We start from the raw sequence: 16,164 nt of genomic DNA, 5'->3' as shown, positions 1-16,164 counted from the left end.
CCCAAGTCCCTCAGCCTTTCTTCATAGGGCCTGCGCACCAGACCAGACAACATCCTGGTAAAGATAATAAAATGTGAGGCTGGATGAACACAGCAGTCCAAGCAGCATCTCAGGAGCACAGTGTGCTCCTGAGATGCTGCTTGGCCTGCTGTGTTCATTCAGCCTCACACTTTATTATCTTGGATTCTCCAGCATCTGCAGTTCCCATTATCTCTGATACTATTTCAACATCCTGGTAAATCTCCTCTGCACCTTTTCTAATGCTTCCACATCCTTCCTGTAATGGGGCGGCCAGGACTGCACGCAATATTCCAAATGAGGCCGCACTAGCGTTTTGTACAGCGTTGTAACTATAGTTACTTTCACCTTACTTTTGTACTATCAAATCAGCTCTCTCCTTATGCTTAAGTTTTTACATTCCCTGTGCTAGTTTAGAAAGTCATCTATTTCAAAATTACCAGAGTTGAAATACAGCAGTTACTAAACAACTAATCAACTCACGACTTCCCTGCGATATCAGTCAGATATTTTTCTCTTTTCCTCCCACTGTCAATCTTTTATGTGTTGTCCCTCTAAGTTACGGTGACTATCTCCAGATTTTATTCTGTCTAGTTTTTTAAGCTCTGGTGACTGTATCCAAGGTCTTCCTCTCACCCCTATTCCCTGATCCTTTTAACCGTTGCAGTAATTTTTTTCTAACTGCTGTAGTCACAGCCTCTGAAGCTTACCGGGCAAGCAGCAAAGGATAGAACATAGGGAGGTGAGGCTGAGGGTTACGCATAGCCTTAAACGTGGTATGGAACAGCCTAATCAGACAATGGGTCCAGCCACATTTGGCAGCACTGTTTCACCCATGGTTAGGATGGTGACTGCCCTACAGAGCCATATCAATTATTTGCACTCAGATCTTCATTCTATTGATCTAAGCACATCCTCAGTGTGACAGTGGCTAGACTATAGGAGGGACCAAGGCTGCTTCAGGAAGATACAGAGATGCCATTTTACACACTGATAGTGAAGAAGCACATACCATCTACCCCAGGACCTTCCTCCCAGGGTTAGTGGCATCTTCCATTCTTGCCTACCACTCCAGCCGTAGAGAAAAAGGGAAACACCCTCAAACAGAAGACCCCGAAGGTTGAAGCTGTCAATGTCCCATGGGTCTATAGGGCACCTACAAAATCATCCAAGGCAATAGGTATGATACTAAGCAGACTACCTGTACTTCAACTGATGTCAGGGTATTATCTAGCTGTGCTTCTGGAAAAAGTACCTTTTAAAAAATAGAAATATTAACATAGCATCATTTGCAAAAATTTTCATTTCCTCTCTGGCCACAGGGGAGGTGCTGGAGAACAACTAACATGCTATCATTATTCAAGAAGGAAGCAAGGGAAAAATCAGAAAAGTATAGACCAGTCAGTCTAACCTCAGTGTTGTGGAAACTAGCAGAAGTAATTCTGCATGTTTTCAGGGAGCCACAAACAATAGTGTGTGTTCCATGTGAAGCCTGCTCATATACCTTCTACACTCTCCATCCCCCTCATATTTCCCCCATCACCCATAATTACCCAAAACAAATAAAAACAAACAATTACCCATCCCCTTTGTTATGCTTGAACCTACACCAGACCACATTACCAATTCCCTACACATGTTGTCTTCCCCAGAGGTGCATACATCTTTGACCATCAAAATTACCACTCTAATTATCTATCCCATTATCCAGCTTCAAGGTTTTGTTTGGTCCTGTGAACCATGTCAAGAGACCTACCAGTACCTATTCCTGACTCTACACCTGACCCCACACTCAGAAGAGCTTCCAATTTTCATTAAATCCTCCAGCATACAGTACTTCAATTCACTGCGCCCCCCCCCCCCCCCCCCCCCCCCCCCCCCAAATATTGCATGGACTCACCCTTTAAACCTTTCATCAGTCTTCCAATCTCTGCTTGATCTACCCATCCCCTTACAGGGCCACCATACCCAGTACTCTCAGTCCTTTCCTCTACCACAGATCCCTGCAACTGAACACCAATCTTTCCCCACTCACTACCTGGTGCAACAGTTCAATATGGAGACCTGCTTATCTTAATCACAACTGTATTGAGCCATCTAGTGCATGCCACATTTAAACAATTGTGAAGCAAGTGGCATTGACTTTTATCAAAAACTGTTCCAAGTTGAGTATTCATGATATGCAAATATATTAGAAGTCCAAACTTGCTACAACCAAGCGTAACTTTCAGCATGCCACTATTTTCATATCTGCATCGCAACCCCCTGTCTGTAAATCAAATTTTAACATCCCATTTAGTTAAGTTACTATGCACACTACTTTCCCACTTCTATGGACTCTCAAATTCCAATTTAAATATTTAGCTCTCCATACTGTCCTGTTATCCTAGGTCACTGCAGCACTAAAGTGAAGCCCAAGTGCAGGTTTCCATTAGTGACACAAGGTCAACAATTCCCCTACTAACGTGGAGTTATTTATTAAGTGGGAAGATAGGTCTAGCTAGAGATTCAGAAATGCTCCTGCCATTGACAGAGGCCAGCAGATGAAGTGCAGCATGCAACTATGACTGTCCCACCACTCAGTTCATAGCTTCTGGTGTAATTGATGTTTCACCTTGATACCAGATGGTTCCTGTGATTGCCATTCTACGTAGAGGGTATATCATTGCATTCCACAAAACAGTATATTGATGGGGACCATTTTTTTCAAATATTTGACTGCCAATACTGAAATGAAAGAGACAAGTCACCAAACATATAATACATACACAACAGAATCAAAATAATCTGTAAGAAGCAATTTAAGCATCTTAAACTGTTCAAAATAAACAAGTAAACCCTAAATAGTAATTTAACCAAATATTAAACCAGCACCAGCTGACGACTTCCCATCTCTGCAGAATTTCTTGACCAATATCCGATTTCCCCTGTGAGGTACACTCTCATTTATTTCAAAGTTGAGAAATCAAAGTTTCCGAATTGAGTTTCCTGTCATTGCCAATTAGCCACAAAACCCGACAAGGTGTGACTCAGTGACCAGAGCTCATGCTTATTGCCATTATCTACAACATACTCAATTTAATTTGCATACTGAAATCAAGCCCACGTATTAAAATCATAAATGATGGGATGGAAGGTTGTGTCAGCTCTAATTCCTGATGTAGTCTGTATCATTTGAGTACATTCAGACGATTACATTTTCCTCTCTGCTCATGAGCAAATTCTGATACCTAAAATGTCAGCCAGCTTTTCAAACACCTTCAAGTCCAAAATAAAATGCAGAACTTAAAGATAATCATCTCGCGACTGTTACCGGAGTCGTGTCCTGAATGGCAATGAAGGAAGCAGAGTGACAAACTAAACTTGTGGCTCAAAGAATGTTCTGGGTTTTGGTTCATGTGCCACTGACACCAGTACTTAGGAAGCTCCTCTGATGCTGCCCGGTCTGCTGTGTTCAACCAACTCCACACTGTGCTATATCAGACTCCAGCAATGGCAGTTATTACTATCTCTGAGTACTCAGGAAGCTGTTAACTGAAGAGTGGGCTCTATTTTAACTAGAAATAGTAGGAACTGTCGATGCTGGAGAATCTGAGATAACACTGTGTGAAGCTGGATGAACACAGCAGGCCAAGCAGCAGAGGAGCAGGAAAGTTTGACGTTTCGGGTTGAGACCCTTCTTCAGAAAGGGTCTCGATCTGAAACGTCAAACTTTCCTGCTCCTCTGATGCTACTTGGCCAGCTGTTCATCTAGCTTCACACCGTGTTATCTCTATTTTAACTAGGTTGGGAGCAACATTATAACCAAGGCTATAGTCAGTTTAGAAGGTAAAAGTAAAGAATGGAGGCAAGAGTTTCAGATGGAGGGAATTTTAGAAATCTAAGGATTTAAAGCCATTCAGAACGTGGTTCCTTAGGTAAAGCCAAGCATACCAAGACGGGAATATAGAACATAGAACAGTACAGGCCCTTCAGCCCACGAAGTTAGTTCTGACTTTTAGTCTCAACCTAAGGTCTGTCTAACCTCCAGCACTACCTTATACTATCATCCATATGCCTATCTAATAGTCACTTAAATGCCCCTAATGAGGCCGACTCCACTATCCTCTCCGGCAATGCATTCCACGTCCCTACCATTCTCCAAGTAAAGAACCTACCCCGACGTCTCCCTGATAATCTACCTCCACTCACTTTAAAACTATGCCCCCTCATAATAGCAACCTCGACCGGGAAAATGTTTCTGGCTGTATACTCTATCTATACCTCTGATCATTTTGTATAGCTCTAACAAGTCACCTCTCATCTTTTGTCATTCTAAAGAGAAAAGTTTAGCTCTCTCAACCTTTCCTCGTAAGACCTTCCCTCCATTCCAGGCAACATCCTGGTAAATCCCCTCTGCACCTTTTCCAATGCTTCCACATCTTTCCTGTAATGAGGCAACCAGAACCGAACACAATACTCTAGATGTGGCTGAACCAGGCTTTTGTGTAGCTGGAGCATAACTTCACTGCTCTTGAACTCAATCCCTCTATTAATGCCATTGCATCTGCCTTCTTAACAATTCTATCCACCTGGGTGGCAGCTTTTAGGGAACTGTGGACATGAACCTCAAGAGCCCTCTGCTCCTCCACACTGCCAAGAATCTAGCCGTTAACCCTATATTCTGCTTTCAAGTTTGTCCTTCCAAAATGAATCACCACACACGTTTCAGGGTTAAACTCCATCTGCCACTTCTGAGCCCAGCTCTGCATCCTATCAATGTCCCTTTGTAACCTAGAACAGCCCTCCACACTGTCCACAACTCGACCCATCTTCGTATTGTCCGCAAGCTTACTAATCCATCCCTCCACTTCTTCATCCAAATCATATACAAAAATCACAAATAGAAGAGGACCCAGAAAGATCCTTGTGGTACACCACTCATGGCTGAGCACCATGTTGAATATTTTCTATCCACTCCTGTCCTTTGTCTTCTGAGGGTCAGCCAATTCTGAATCCAATCTGCCACATTTCCCCCTATCCCATACCTCCTTACTTTCTGCATGAGCCTACCATGGGGAATCTTTTCAAACGCCTTACTTAAATCCATGTACACCACGCCCATTTCTCTACCTTCATCCACATGTTTGGGAAAGGGCAGAATTTTAAAATAGTAACAGGGCATCAGCAGGGTCCATTGAACAAACAATGCAAAATCATGTTAAAACACTTGCAATAAGCAAGATAAACTAGTAGTAAAAATAGAGATAAATGATTTAACTTATACAACTAAAAAATGTTCCTTGGATAGTGTTGTAGAATAGATAAACCCAAAAGCTTAGGTATATAATTCTTTGAAGTTTGCACCACATATAGATGGGCTGGTTAAGAAGGCATTTTAACATGCTTGCCTTCATTGTTCAGACATTTAAGAATAGGAGTTGGAACATTATATTGAGGTTGCACAGGACATTGGTAAGGCCTCTTCTCAAGTACTGTGTTCAGTATTTTTCACCCTGATAGGAAGGGTATTATTAAGTTGGAGAGGGTTCAGAAGAGATTTGCCAGGATGGTGCCAGGAATGGAGGGTTTGAGTTATAAGGAGATGCTGGTTTGGCTAGGACTTTTTTCACTGGAGTGTAGAAGGTTGAGATATGACCCTATGGTGGTTTACAACATCTTAGAGGGTATAGATAAGATGAATAGTAGGTATCTTTTCCCTCGAATGGGGGATTTCGTGACTAGAGAAGCATATTTTTAAGGTGAGAGGAGAAGGATTTAAAAAAGAAACATGGGGGGCAATTTCTTTTTACACAGAGATTGGTTTTTGTGTGGGGAATGAATTTCCAGGGAACATGGTAGATGCACGTCCGGTTACAACGTTTAGAAGACATTTAGATAAGTTCATGAAATGTTTGGAGGGATGTGAGCCAAATGCAGGCAGGTGGGGCTAGTTTAGTTTGGGATTATGGTTCAGATTAGACCAAAAGTCTGTTTCCGTGCTGTATGATGCTATGACTCTATAACTCTAAATCACCATTTGAGACTTTTAATACAAAATCCCACTGCCTGGCAAACTGCCAGGGTCTGTCTGATTCCCTCTTCTTTCCTACATTCTCTCACACAGCAGCTCATAATCAGTCTCTGATACACTGCCCACAATTAATTATTGCCTATTCGTTCACTCTTCTTGATCACATGTTTATTAACAACCTTCCATACTACTTGCTTATTCTCACCTTCTTACTACTTCTTAATATCCATTCCCCCTCAAATATTCAATTTCATTTCCTGTATTTATTCTTGATACTCTATTTCCAGAACCTTCTAACTTTCTCTCTTTTCGCACACATACCTCCAGTTTCAGAGATCTCTTACAAAAGCTGAGATACTTAAATCTCATCACACCTCAGAATACTTCTACTGTGCACGTTCATGATACTGCTACACGTCAGATCCCTTTCCATTACTGTACTTTAAACCAAGATGGCAGCAGAACAGCACACTCCTGCTGGAGCTCCTCTGCTCAGCCTGTTCTTTTTCTTTTTCCTTTTTTTTCTCTCATTTTCTCTTCTTCTCTCCCCTTAGCACCAGAGGCGAATACTTGAGCAGCAGTAGGGGTCAGCACGAGTCCCCGGTGCAGTGAGCCCTGGTACAGCGCGTTGACTGCAAGGCTCGGAACAGTGCATGGGCTGTGTGTTCCAATGGGGAGAGGTTGGATTAAGTGAGAAGTTGGAGAGAATGGGAATCCAACCCAAACCCTAACAATCCCTTTTCCCACCTGTAGCAAACTCCATGCACCTGGACAACCCCTCCGGGCCCTCTACCCTCCCTCAACCTCTTCATCTCAAACTGCTGCCACGGCAATCACTTGGATCTCTCCACCCCCTTATTCAATTCACCCTCTGCCAACCAATTCGCACAGCCATCCACTCCCTTCACTCTAACCCCAACCTCACTACTAAATCTGCTTACAAGGGGGCACAGTAGTAGTATGGTATAATGACCTCTCCATTGCTGAAGCTCAACGCCAACTCTCTGACATATCCTTCTACCATCGCCTTGATCATGATCCCAACTCTGATCACCAAGCCATCATCTCCCAGACCATCAACAACTCCATCACTTTAGGAAATCTCCCATCCACAGCCTCCAACCTGATAGAAACAGTCGGTGCAGGGTTGGGAAACTATCTCCTATCCAAAATCCATAAACCCAATTGCCCCATTCAACTCATTGTCTCTGCCTGCTCCTGCCTCACTAAGGTTACCTCCTCCTATCTTGACTCCATTCTTTCCCCTTTGTTCCAGAAACTCCCCACTTACACTCATGATTCAACTCACACCCTCCATCTTTCCAAAACTTTTAAGTCTTCGGCCCCCCATCACTTCATCTTCACCATGGACATGCAGTCCCTGAACACCTGTATCCCCTACACGGAGGGCTTAAAAGCCCTCTGCTTCTTCCGTTCCCATTGGCCCAATCAGCCCCCCTCTACTGATCCCAATTCCTTTGTCTCCGCTGCATCTGCTCCCGTGATAAGGCACTCCACTAACCTTTAAGGATCGTAACTTCCCCTCACTGTGGTCGAAAGTGCCTTCGACCGCATCTCTCGCGTTTCCTGCAACACATCCCTCACACCCCCACCCCACAACAACAAAAACAGAATTCCCCTCGCCCTCACGTACCATCCCACCAACCTTCAGATCCATTGCATCATCTTCCGCCACTTCTGCCACCTGCAATCTGACCCCACTTTCACAGTACATCTTTCCCTCCCCACCCTTATATGCCTTCCAGAGGGACCACTCTCTGTGACTCCCTTCTCCACTCCACACTCCCTACCAGCCCTCAACCGCAGCTCCTCCATTTCCCACACTTCTGCTGTCAAAGCCCACCCCCCAGCAGCAATAAGGATCAAATCTCCTTAATAGTCAAGTACCACCCCAACTTCTGGATCCAATGCATCTTTCTCCAACATTTCTGCCACATACAATCAGACTCCACTACCAAAAAAACACTTTACTTCCCCACCCTGGTCCTCTTTCACAGGGATCATTCATTCCGTGACTCCCTTGTCAGCTCTACATTAACCACTAGATCCTCAACCACATCCAGTACTTTCCCCTGAAAACACAAGAGATGCAACACCTGCTCCCACACCTCTCCTCTCACCTCTGTCCAAAGCTCCAAACAATTCCTTCCAGATTCAGCAGTGTTTTTCATCTGCTATTCATCCAACCTTATCTATTTCATCTGTTGTTTCCAATGTGGTCTCCTCTATATCAGAGCGACTAAATGCAGACTCAGTGACCAACTAATGGAGCATCTGCACTCTGCACACAACAACCAATATGGCCTTCCCATGCCATCCATTTTAATTCCCCTGCCCACCACCTGATGACATGTCCACCCTTAGCCTCTTCCATCGTCAAAGTGAAGTCAAATGTAAATTGGAGGAATTACATCTGATATTTTACCTTGGAAGCTTACAGCCTAATGGCCTTAACATTGACTTCACCAGTTGCAAAATCCCTCCACTCCCATTCTTATCTAAGTTGTTGATATAGATTGTAAATAGCTGAAGTTGTGGCATTCCACAATTTAAACATGCATTATTTGTCTCTCCTCTCTACTTGTTATCTGTTAATCAGTGCCCTAACCATCCTAATCTACTACTACAACTGTATGAGTACTTATCTCGAATATTAACCCTCTGTCGCACCTTATTGAATGCTTTTTGAAAATCCACATATATTGTATCAACTGGTTCTTATTTACCGAGATACCAGTTACATTCTCAAAAAATCCTAATTGATTTGTCAAACGTAATTCCCATTTTGTAAAGCCATGTAGAATTTGTACCACCGTGTTTAATGTGCATTGATAAGAATTTCCTACCATTGGATTATTGCTTTTTTTTTGGGGACAGCTGATGTAAGAGTAACTGCTTTTGAACAGTCTTGTTATGTTTGCTAATTTCCAAACCTCTACGTCTGTTCTGGGCTCAAGGAATTTGGGAAAGTCATGAACCAGAGCATTCCCAATCTTTGTAGCGACATCCTTTAGAATCCTAGAATAAAGGCCATCAAGTCAGCTTAAAGCCGTTAAGGACCACCAAGTTCCTTCAAGCTCCATGCCTAATGGGAGGGAATGGCTGTGTGGTAATATTGTGGGACTGTTAATCCAGAGATGCAGGTAGTGTTGTAGGGACTTAGGTTTGAATCCCACCACGATAGACTGTTATGAGAGACAGTAGGAATTGCTGATGCTGGAGTCTGAGATAACAAGGTATAGAGCTGGCTGAACACAGCAGGTTAGGCAGCAGAGGAGCAAGAAAGCTGACATTTTGGGTCTGGGCCCTTCTTCAAAAAGGGTATGGCGGACGGTTATGTTTTCCAGCTGTCTGTTTAAATGGAATGTTCGAGGCAACACCATCTGTTTAGAAGTCTGCCTGACAGTTTTGAGGTCAAAACATTCAACGATTTCAAGAAGGAGGTAGATATAGTACTTAAGGCTAAGGAGATCAAAGGATACAGGCAGAAAGTGGGAACAGGATACTGACTTGGATACAATAAGGACTGCAGATGCTGGAAGTCAGAGTCTGTAGTTGTGAGGCTGGAAAAGCACAGCAGGTCAGACAGCATCAGGGGAGCAGGACAGTCAACATTTTGGGCTGAGGCCCTTTCATCATCATTGCAAGAAATAACTTTTGTAAATGTGGGGGCAAAGACATGAAAAAATATCATGGACAATGAGGAAATGCCAGAGACCAATTGAGTCTGTCTGACATAAATTATATTGAAGAAATAGTGTATAAACAAGCATGAGAAGTGTAAAGTAATTAATAGCAGCAGACAAAAAAAAATCAATAAATTCAGTATTCATTCACAGGATGAGGTCATCACTGGCAAGGCCAGCATTTACTGCCTTTCCCTAATTACCCAGATGGCAGGTAAGAGCTACTCTCACTGCAGTGGGCCTGGAGTCACATGTAGACCAGACCAGGTAAGGGTAGCAGTTTCCTTCTCTGGAGGACATTAGTGACCCAGGCAACCAGAAGGTGTTGTTGACTATAATGTACAGAGCTCAGATGTTCTGCAAATCGATCACCGAGTCTGCGCTTGGTCTCACCAGTGTAGAGCAGGCCGTACCATATGCCTTCTTTACCAACCTGTCTATTTGTGTAGCCACTTTCAGGGAGTGATGAACTTGAACCCCAAGATCCCTCTGTACGTTAATGCTGTTCAGGGTCTGCCATTAGCTATATACTTTTCCTTAACATTTGATCTCCCAAAATACAGCACTTCAGACTTAGCCGGATTAAACTCCATCTGCCATTCTCTGCCTGTATCTGCAACTAATCTGTATCCTGCGACAACTTCCTACACTGGGAAACAATAATGGAAAGTAAGGTGAAAGCAAATAAACCGAATTGATATTTTGCATCAAACTACACCATATAGGGTATTAGCAATATCTCTATTGACAGCTTTCTGGATGGGAGGCAATGGAGGAACTCAAGAAAATTACAGTAACCAGGGAAGTAGTATTAAACAAATAGCAAATATTGGTTGACATGTCCAGGGGTCCTGATGGTTTTCATCCAAGGGACTTAAAAATAGTCAGTCAAGTAGTTTCAGATATAGTAGAAACTGCAGATGCTGGAGAATCTGAGACAAGGGTCTAGGCCCGAAATGTAAGCTTTCCTGCTCCTCTGATGCTGCTTGGCCTGCTGTGTTCATCCAGCTCTACACCTTATTATCTCAGTTAAGTAGTTGATGTGTTGATTTCAATTTTTCTAAATTTACTGGAACTGGGAAAGGTTCCATTAGATTGGGAAGTAGTTAACGTAACTCCTTTATTCAAAAAAATGGAGGCAGAAATCAGGAAACTACAGTCCAGTTAGCTTGGAATCGGTTTTAAGGAAAACACTGGAAGGTCTTTTTAAACATATCGTAACGAGGCTCTTAGATACATTCAAGGTAATCAGACACAGTCAATATGGCAATAAAATGTGAGGCTGGATGAACACAGCAGGCCCAGCAGCACAAAAGCTGACGTTTCGGGCCTAGAAAGGGTCTAGGCCCGAAACGTCAGCTTTTGTGCTCCTGAGATGCTGCTGGGCCTGCTGTGTTCATCCAGCCTCACATTTTATTGTCTTGGATTCTCCAGCATCTGCAGTTCCCATTATCACAGTCAATATGGCTTTGGGAAAGGGAAATTGTATGTAACCAATTTATTGGATATCTTTGAAGTTGGATGTGCCATAAATAAAAGCAATATGCTCTAGTTAGATTTTTAGAAGTGATAAAGTGTTACATCAAAAATTATTATACAAAGTATAGGCTTATGATATGGGGGCAATTAACACATTGGGAGATTGTCTGGTAAACAGGAAAAGTAACAGTAAACATAAATTAGGTAATTTAGGATTGGCAAAATAAAATAAGTGATCTGTCACATGGATCACTGCTAGGGCTCAACACTTCATGTTGCTACATTTGATAAGGACACAAAAATAGGGAGGAAAGTAAGTTGTGAAAGGGACACAAGTGACTACAAAAAGGTATGTTCAAAGAGTAGGTAAAAAAAACCTCGTTTGGTGAAAGATCACAGAGTCTTGAGATCCAGGAGAATCCGAATGCCCAAGTGCATGAATTGCAAAAGATTAAAATGGGTACAGTAAGTTCAGTAGAAAAGCAAACAGAATGTTATTGCTCATCCTGTTTAAGGAACTATATAAATTCATTATAGACAGTTCAGAGAAGTTTTGCTAGGCTAATAACTGGAATGACTGCTTTGTCATATGAGAAAAGGCTGGATGGATTAGATTTATATCCATTGGAGATTAGACCAGTAACAGCTGACTTGACAGAAACTTATAAGATCCTGGAAGGACTTTACATAGTGGATATAGAAAGGAAATCTCCACTAGCGGGGAGAACCTAGAATGAGACATCACTGTTTGAAAATTAGGAGCCACCTAAACATGATAGGTAAGGAATATATTTTTTCTCTTAGAAGGTTTACTGCCTTTGGAACTCTTCCTCAAAAGGCAGCAGAGGCAGAATCTTTGAATTTTTTTTTTAAGGTAAAGGTAGATAGAGTCTTGATAAGCAAGCGGTTGAAAGGTTACTAAGCATAGGGCGAATGTACAATTGAGGTTAAATTCACATCAACCATGACTTTATTAAATGCAAAGCAGATTCAAAGGGCCAAGTGGCCTGCTTCTGGACCTAATTCTCAAGTTCAGAGGATGAGGCCATTTGGCCCATCCATAATATCTGTCCTGGCACTCCAATGAGCAATTTGCCGAGTAGAATTTAACCCATAATCCTACATTTTTCCTTTTAAGAAAACAGTCCATTACCCTTTTGAATGTTTTTATTGAATCTGCCTTCATCAGAGGCTCAGGATGTACATTTCAAACTTTAACCAGTTGCTGTCTGAAAATTTTCCTCACAACAATTTTGTATTTTTACTAATTAGTTTATGGCATGATGGCTCAGTGCTGCCTCACAGCACCAGGTTTGATTCCATCCTCAGACTACTGTGTGTGAAGTCTACGTGGGTTTCTTCCGGGTGCTCTAGTTTCCTCCCACAGTCCAAAGATGCACAGGGTAGCTGGATTGGCCATGCTAAATTCCCCATAGTGTCCATGTGTGGGTCAGACGTGGGAAATCAGGGGGTAGGATGCTATTCGGAGGGGGATGTGGACTTGTTGGGCCAAATGGCCTGTTTCCACACTGTGGGGATTCTATGCGTTTAAATCTGCTCTCTCATTCTTGATCATTTCACAAGTGGAAAGAGTTTCTGTCTATTTACTTCGACCAAACTTCTGATGATTTTGAATACTTCAGTCAAATATCACCTTAGTTTCCTATCTCCAAGTGCAGTGCCAAGAACTGGGTGTACTAGCTGATGCTGAACTTGAATTTTATATAAGTTGAACACTTTTGTTCTTGCACTATATGCTCCTATTAATAAAACCAAAGATACTGTGTGCTTTATGAACTGTCCGCAACCTATCCTGCCACCTTTAATGACTTATATACATATACAAACAAGACTCTGTACTTGCACACAATTTTAGAGCTATCCTCTTAACATTAAACAGTTTCTCCATGTTCTTCCTACGAAAATGTACTTGGCTCCACTCGACCCTACTGCGGGCAGATAAGTGGCCTTGAAGCCATTTAAAGAACATTTCCATTTCAAGCCCACCGACTCCCACAGCTACCTAGAATACACCTCCTCCCACCCACCCTCCTGCAAAAATTCCATCCCCTATTCCCAATTCCTCCGCCTCCGCCGCATCTGCTGCCACGATGAGGCATTCCACTCCCACACATCCCAGATGTCCAAGTTCTTCAAGGACCGCAACTTTCCCCACACAGTGGTCGAGAACGCCCTTGACCGCGTCTCCCGTATTTCCCGCAACACATCCCTCATACCCCGTCCCCGCCACAACCGCCCCAAGAGGATTCCCCTCGTTCTCACACACCACCCCACCAACCTCCAGATACAACGCATCATCCTCCGACACTTCCACCATCTACAATCCGACCCCACCACCCAAGACATTTTTCCATCCCCACCCTTGTCTGCTTTCCAGAGAGACCACTCTCTCCGTGACTCCCTTGTTCGCTCCACACTGCCCTCCAACCCCACCACACCCGGCACCTTCCCCTGCAACCGCAGGAAATGCTACACTTGCCCCCACACCTCCTCCCTCACCCCTATCCCAGGCCCCAAGATGACTTTCCATATTAAGCAGAGGTTCACCTGCACATCTGCCAATGTGGTACACTGCATCCACTGTACCCGGTATGGCTTCCTCTACATTAGGGAAACCAAGCGGAGGCTTGGGGACCGCTTTGCAGAACAACTCTGCTCGGTTCACAATAAACAACTGCACCTCCCAGTCGCAAACCATTTCCACTCCCCCTCCCATTCTTTAGATGACATGTCCATCATGGGCCTCTTGCAGTGCCATAATGATGCCACCGGAAGGTTGCAGGAGCAGCAACTCATATTCTGCTTGGGAACCCTGCAGCCCAATGGTATCAATGTGGACTTCACCAGCTTCAAAATCTCCCCTTCCCTCACCGCATCCCAAAACCAGCCCAGTTCGTCCCCTCCCCCCATTGCACCACACAACCAGCCCACCTCTTCCCCTCCACCCACTGCATCCCAAAACCAGTCCAACCTGTCTCTGCCTCCCTAACCTGTTCTTCCTCTCACCCATCCCTTCCTCCCAACCCAAGCCGCACCTCCAACTCCTACCTACTAACCTCATCCCACCTCCTTGACCTGTCCGTCTTCCCTGGACTGACCTATCCCCTCCCTACCTCCCCCCCACCTATACTCTCCTCTCCACCTATCTTCATTTCTCTCCATCTTCAGTCCGCCTCCCCCCTCTCTCCCTATTTATTCCAGAACCCTCACACCACCTCCCCCTCTGATGAAGGGTCTAGGCCCGAAACGTCAGCTTTTGTGCTCCTGAGATGCTGCTGGGCCTGCTGTGTTCATCCAGCCTCACATTTTATTATCTTACAATCAGGCTGAATGCCTGTTTCAACTGGCTAAAGTAGGGTTTTCTAATTATTCTCACTCTCATGCTTTTTCCCTGCAGTTCCGCAAATTATTTCATTTTCAGGTATTACCCTAAATCCTGCTGCAAGTTATAACTGAATCTCTTTCCATTGCCATTTCATCACTGTATTACAGATTATAATAAAATTCTCAAGCACAGTTTTAAGGTGATTGGCAAAAGATCTAGAGTTGTATTCTGTGATTCTCAATTCTTCATGGTGTGGAGATGCTGGGATTGGACTGGGGTGGATAAGGTCAGTAGTCATAGGACACCAGGTTATGGTCCAGCAAGTTTATTTGAAATCACAAGCTTTTGGACCGGTGAAATCACGAAGAAGCAACGCTCTGAAAGCTTGTGATTTCAAATAAACCTATTGGACCATAACCTGGTGTTGTATGACTCCTGAACTCAATTCTACAGCTACTGTAGGGGTTTCCTCCACTATGAAACCATCAGCAACCTCTCATCAGCAAGGTCTCATTAGCCTGTGCAAAGTGACACGCCCAGTACCGAACAGAACAGGAAACTACAGCTGGAGCCTAACCGTGGGCAGCACAGTGGTTCAGTGGTTAGCACTGCAGCTTCACAACACCAGGGTCCCAAGTTCAATTCCAGCCTCAGGCAACCGTGTGGAGTTTGCACGTTCTCTCTACGCCTGTGTAGGTTTCTGCCAAGTACTCCAGTTTCCACCCACAGTCCAAAGGTGTGAAGGCTAGGTGAATTAGCCATGCTAAACTGCCTGCAGTGTTCAGGGGTATGTAGCTTAGGTGGGTTATAAAGGAATGGGCCTGGGTAGGATGCTCTGTGGGTTGGTGTGGACTTCGTGGGACAAAAGGCTTGTTTCCACACTATAGGGATTTTATTCTATGCTTTATAAAGGTGTAACACTACTTCCTTATCTTCTGATCCTTCAACCCCTTTAAAGTTCTTCAGCTCTTTTCCTCCTTCAATGAAAATTTCTATGTAAAGGACGTGGCTTCTGTATGTTTGCACATCCGTAATACTCCATTTTTACTCTCTAATCTCTTCAGCTGTAGGCTTTACACTACAAGTACTGTGTAAATCTTTGTATTGGAGCAGTGTGGGGTCAAGTGACATGCAGTGGACAGCTTGAGTGCTACATGACAACTGGGTTAGGTTGATGATTTGGGTGCTGCTTGATGAGTGGGTTACGAGTTAAGACCTGCTCAAGTCAATCCTAGGGGCTGGATGCTGCAGAGGTGATGTCTGTGTGCTACAGACGTGACAGACCGGGGCTAAGTCTTGGATTAAGAGGTGTGTGGTTGATGGGTTGAGGGTTGCAGGGGTGATGGCTCGGGAGTAGTGGAAGAGGGAGGCTGGGTACTGTATGAGTGATAAGTCAAAATGTTACAGGGATGCTGAGTGGACTGCTGCAGAAGACATGGGTCAAGTCCTGCAAGAGTTGGCTGGTTAAGAGGTGTATGACTGAGGGTTTATTAGTGGATGATTGTGCAAACAATATTCTTGGGACAGGCTAGACAGACTCATTGCTTTATTCTATCCAATACTGTCTATTGTCCAAGGGAGAGTTGGGTCAATAGCCTCCC

The 16,164-nt window shown here is 43.8% G+C and overlaps 1 protein-coding gene across 4 annotated transcripts in view; it reads right to left on the bottom strand.

Moving 5' to 3' along the window:
* siae (sialic acid acetylesterase) overlaps positions 1 to 16,164 on the bottom strand; it is a 77,484-nt gene that overhangs the window by 27,134 nt on the left and 34,186 nt on the right. For 3 of the 4 annotated variants that reach the window (XM_059638920.1, XM_048562398.2, XM_059638921.1), the window contains one exon: positions 2,633 to 2,745. The exons of the other annotated variant lie outside the window; for it this stretch is intronic. In XM_059638920.1, coding sequence (XP_059494903.1) covers positions 2,633 to 2,745 — 113 coding nt within the window. The remainder of the gene's footprint in view (positions 1 to 2,632; positions 2,746 to 16,164) is intronic. 4 annotated transcript variants of the gene reach the window in all.

This window comes from Stegostoma tigrinum, chromosome 32 (genome assembly GCF_030684315.1).
Source record: "Stegostoma tigrinum isolate sSteTig4 chromosome 32, sSteTig4.hap1, whole genome shotgun sequence".
In the NCBI taxonomy this organism is placed as follows: Eukaryota; Metazoa; Chordata; class Chondrichthyes; order Orectolobiformes; family Stegostomatidae; genus Stegostoma; species Stegostoma tigrinum.
This window is presented reverse-complemented; position numbering and strand designations above follow the sequence as displayed.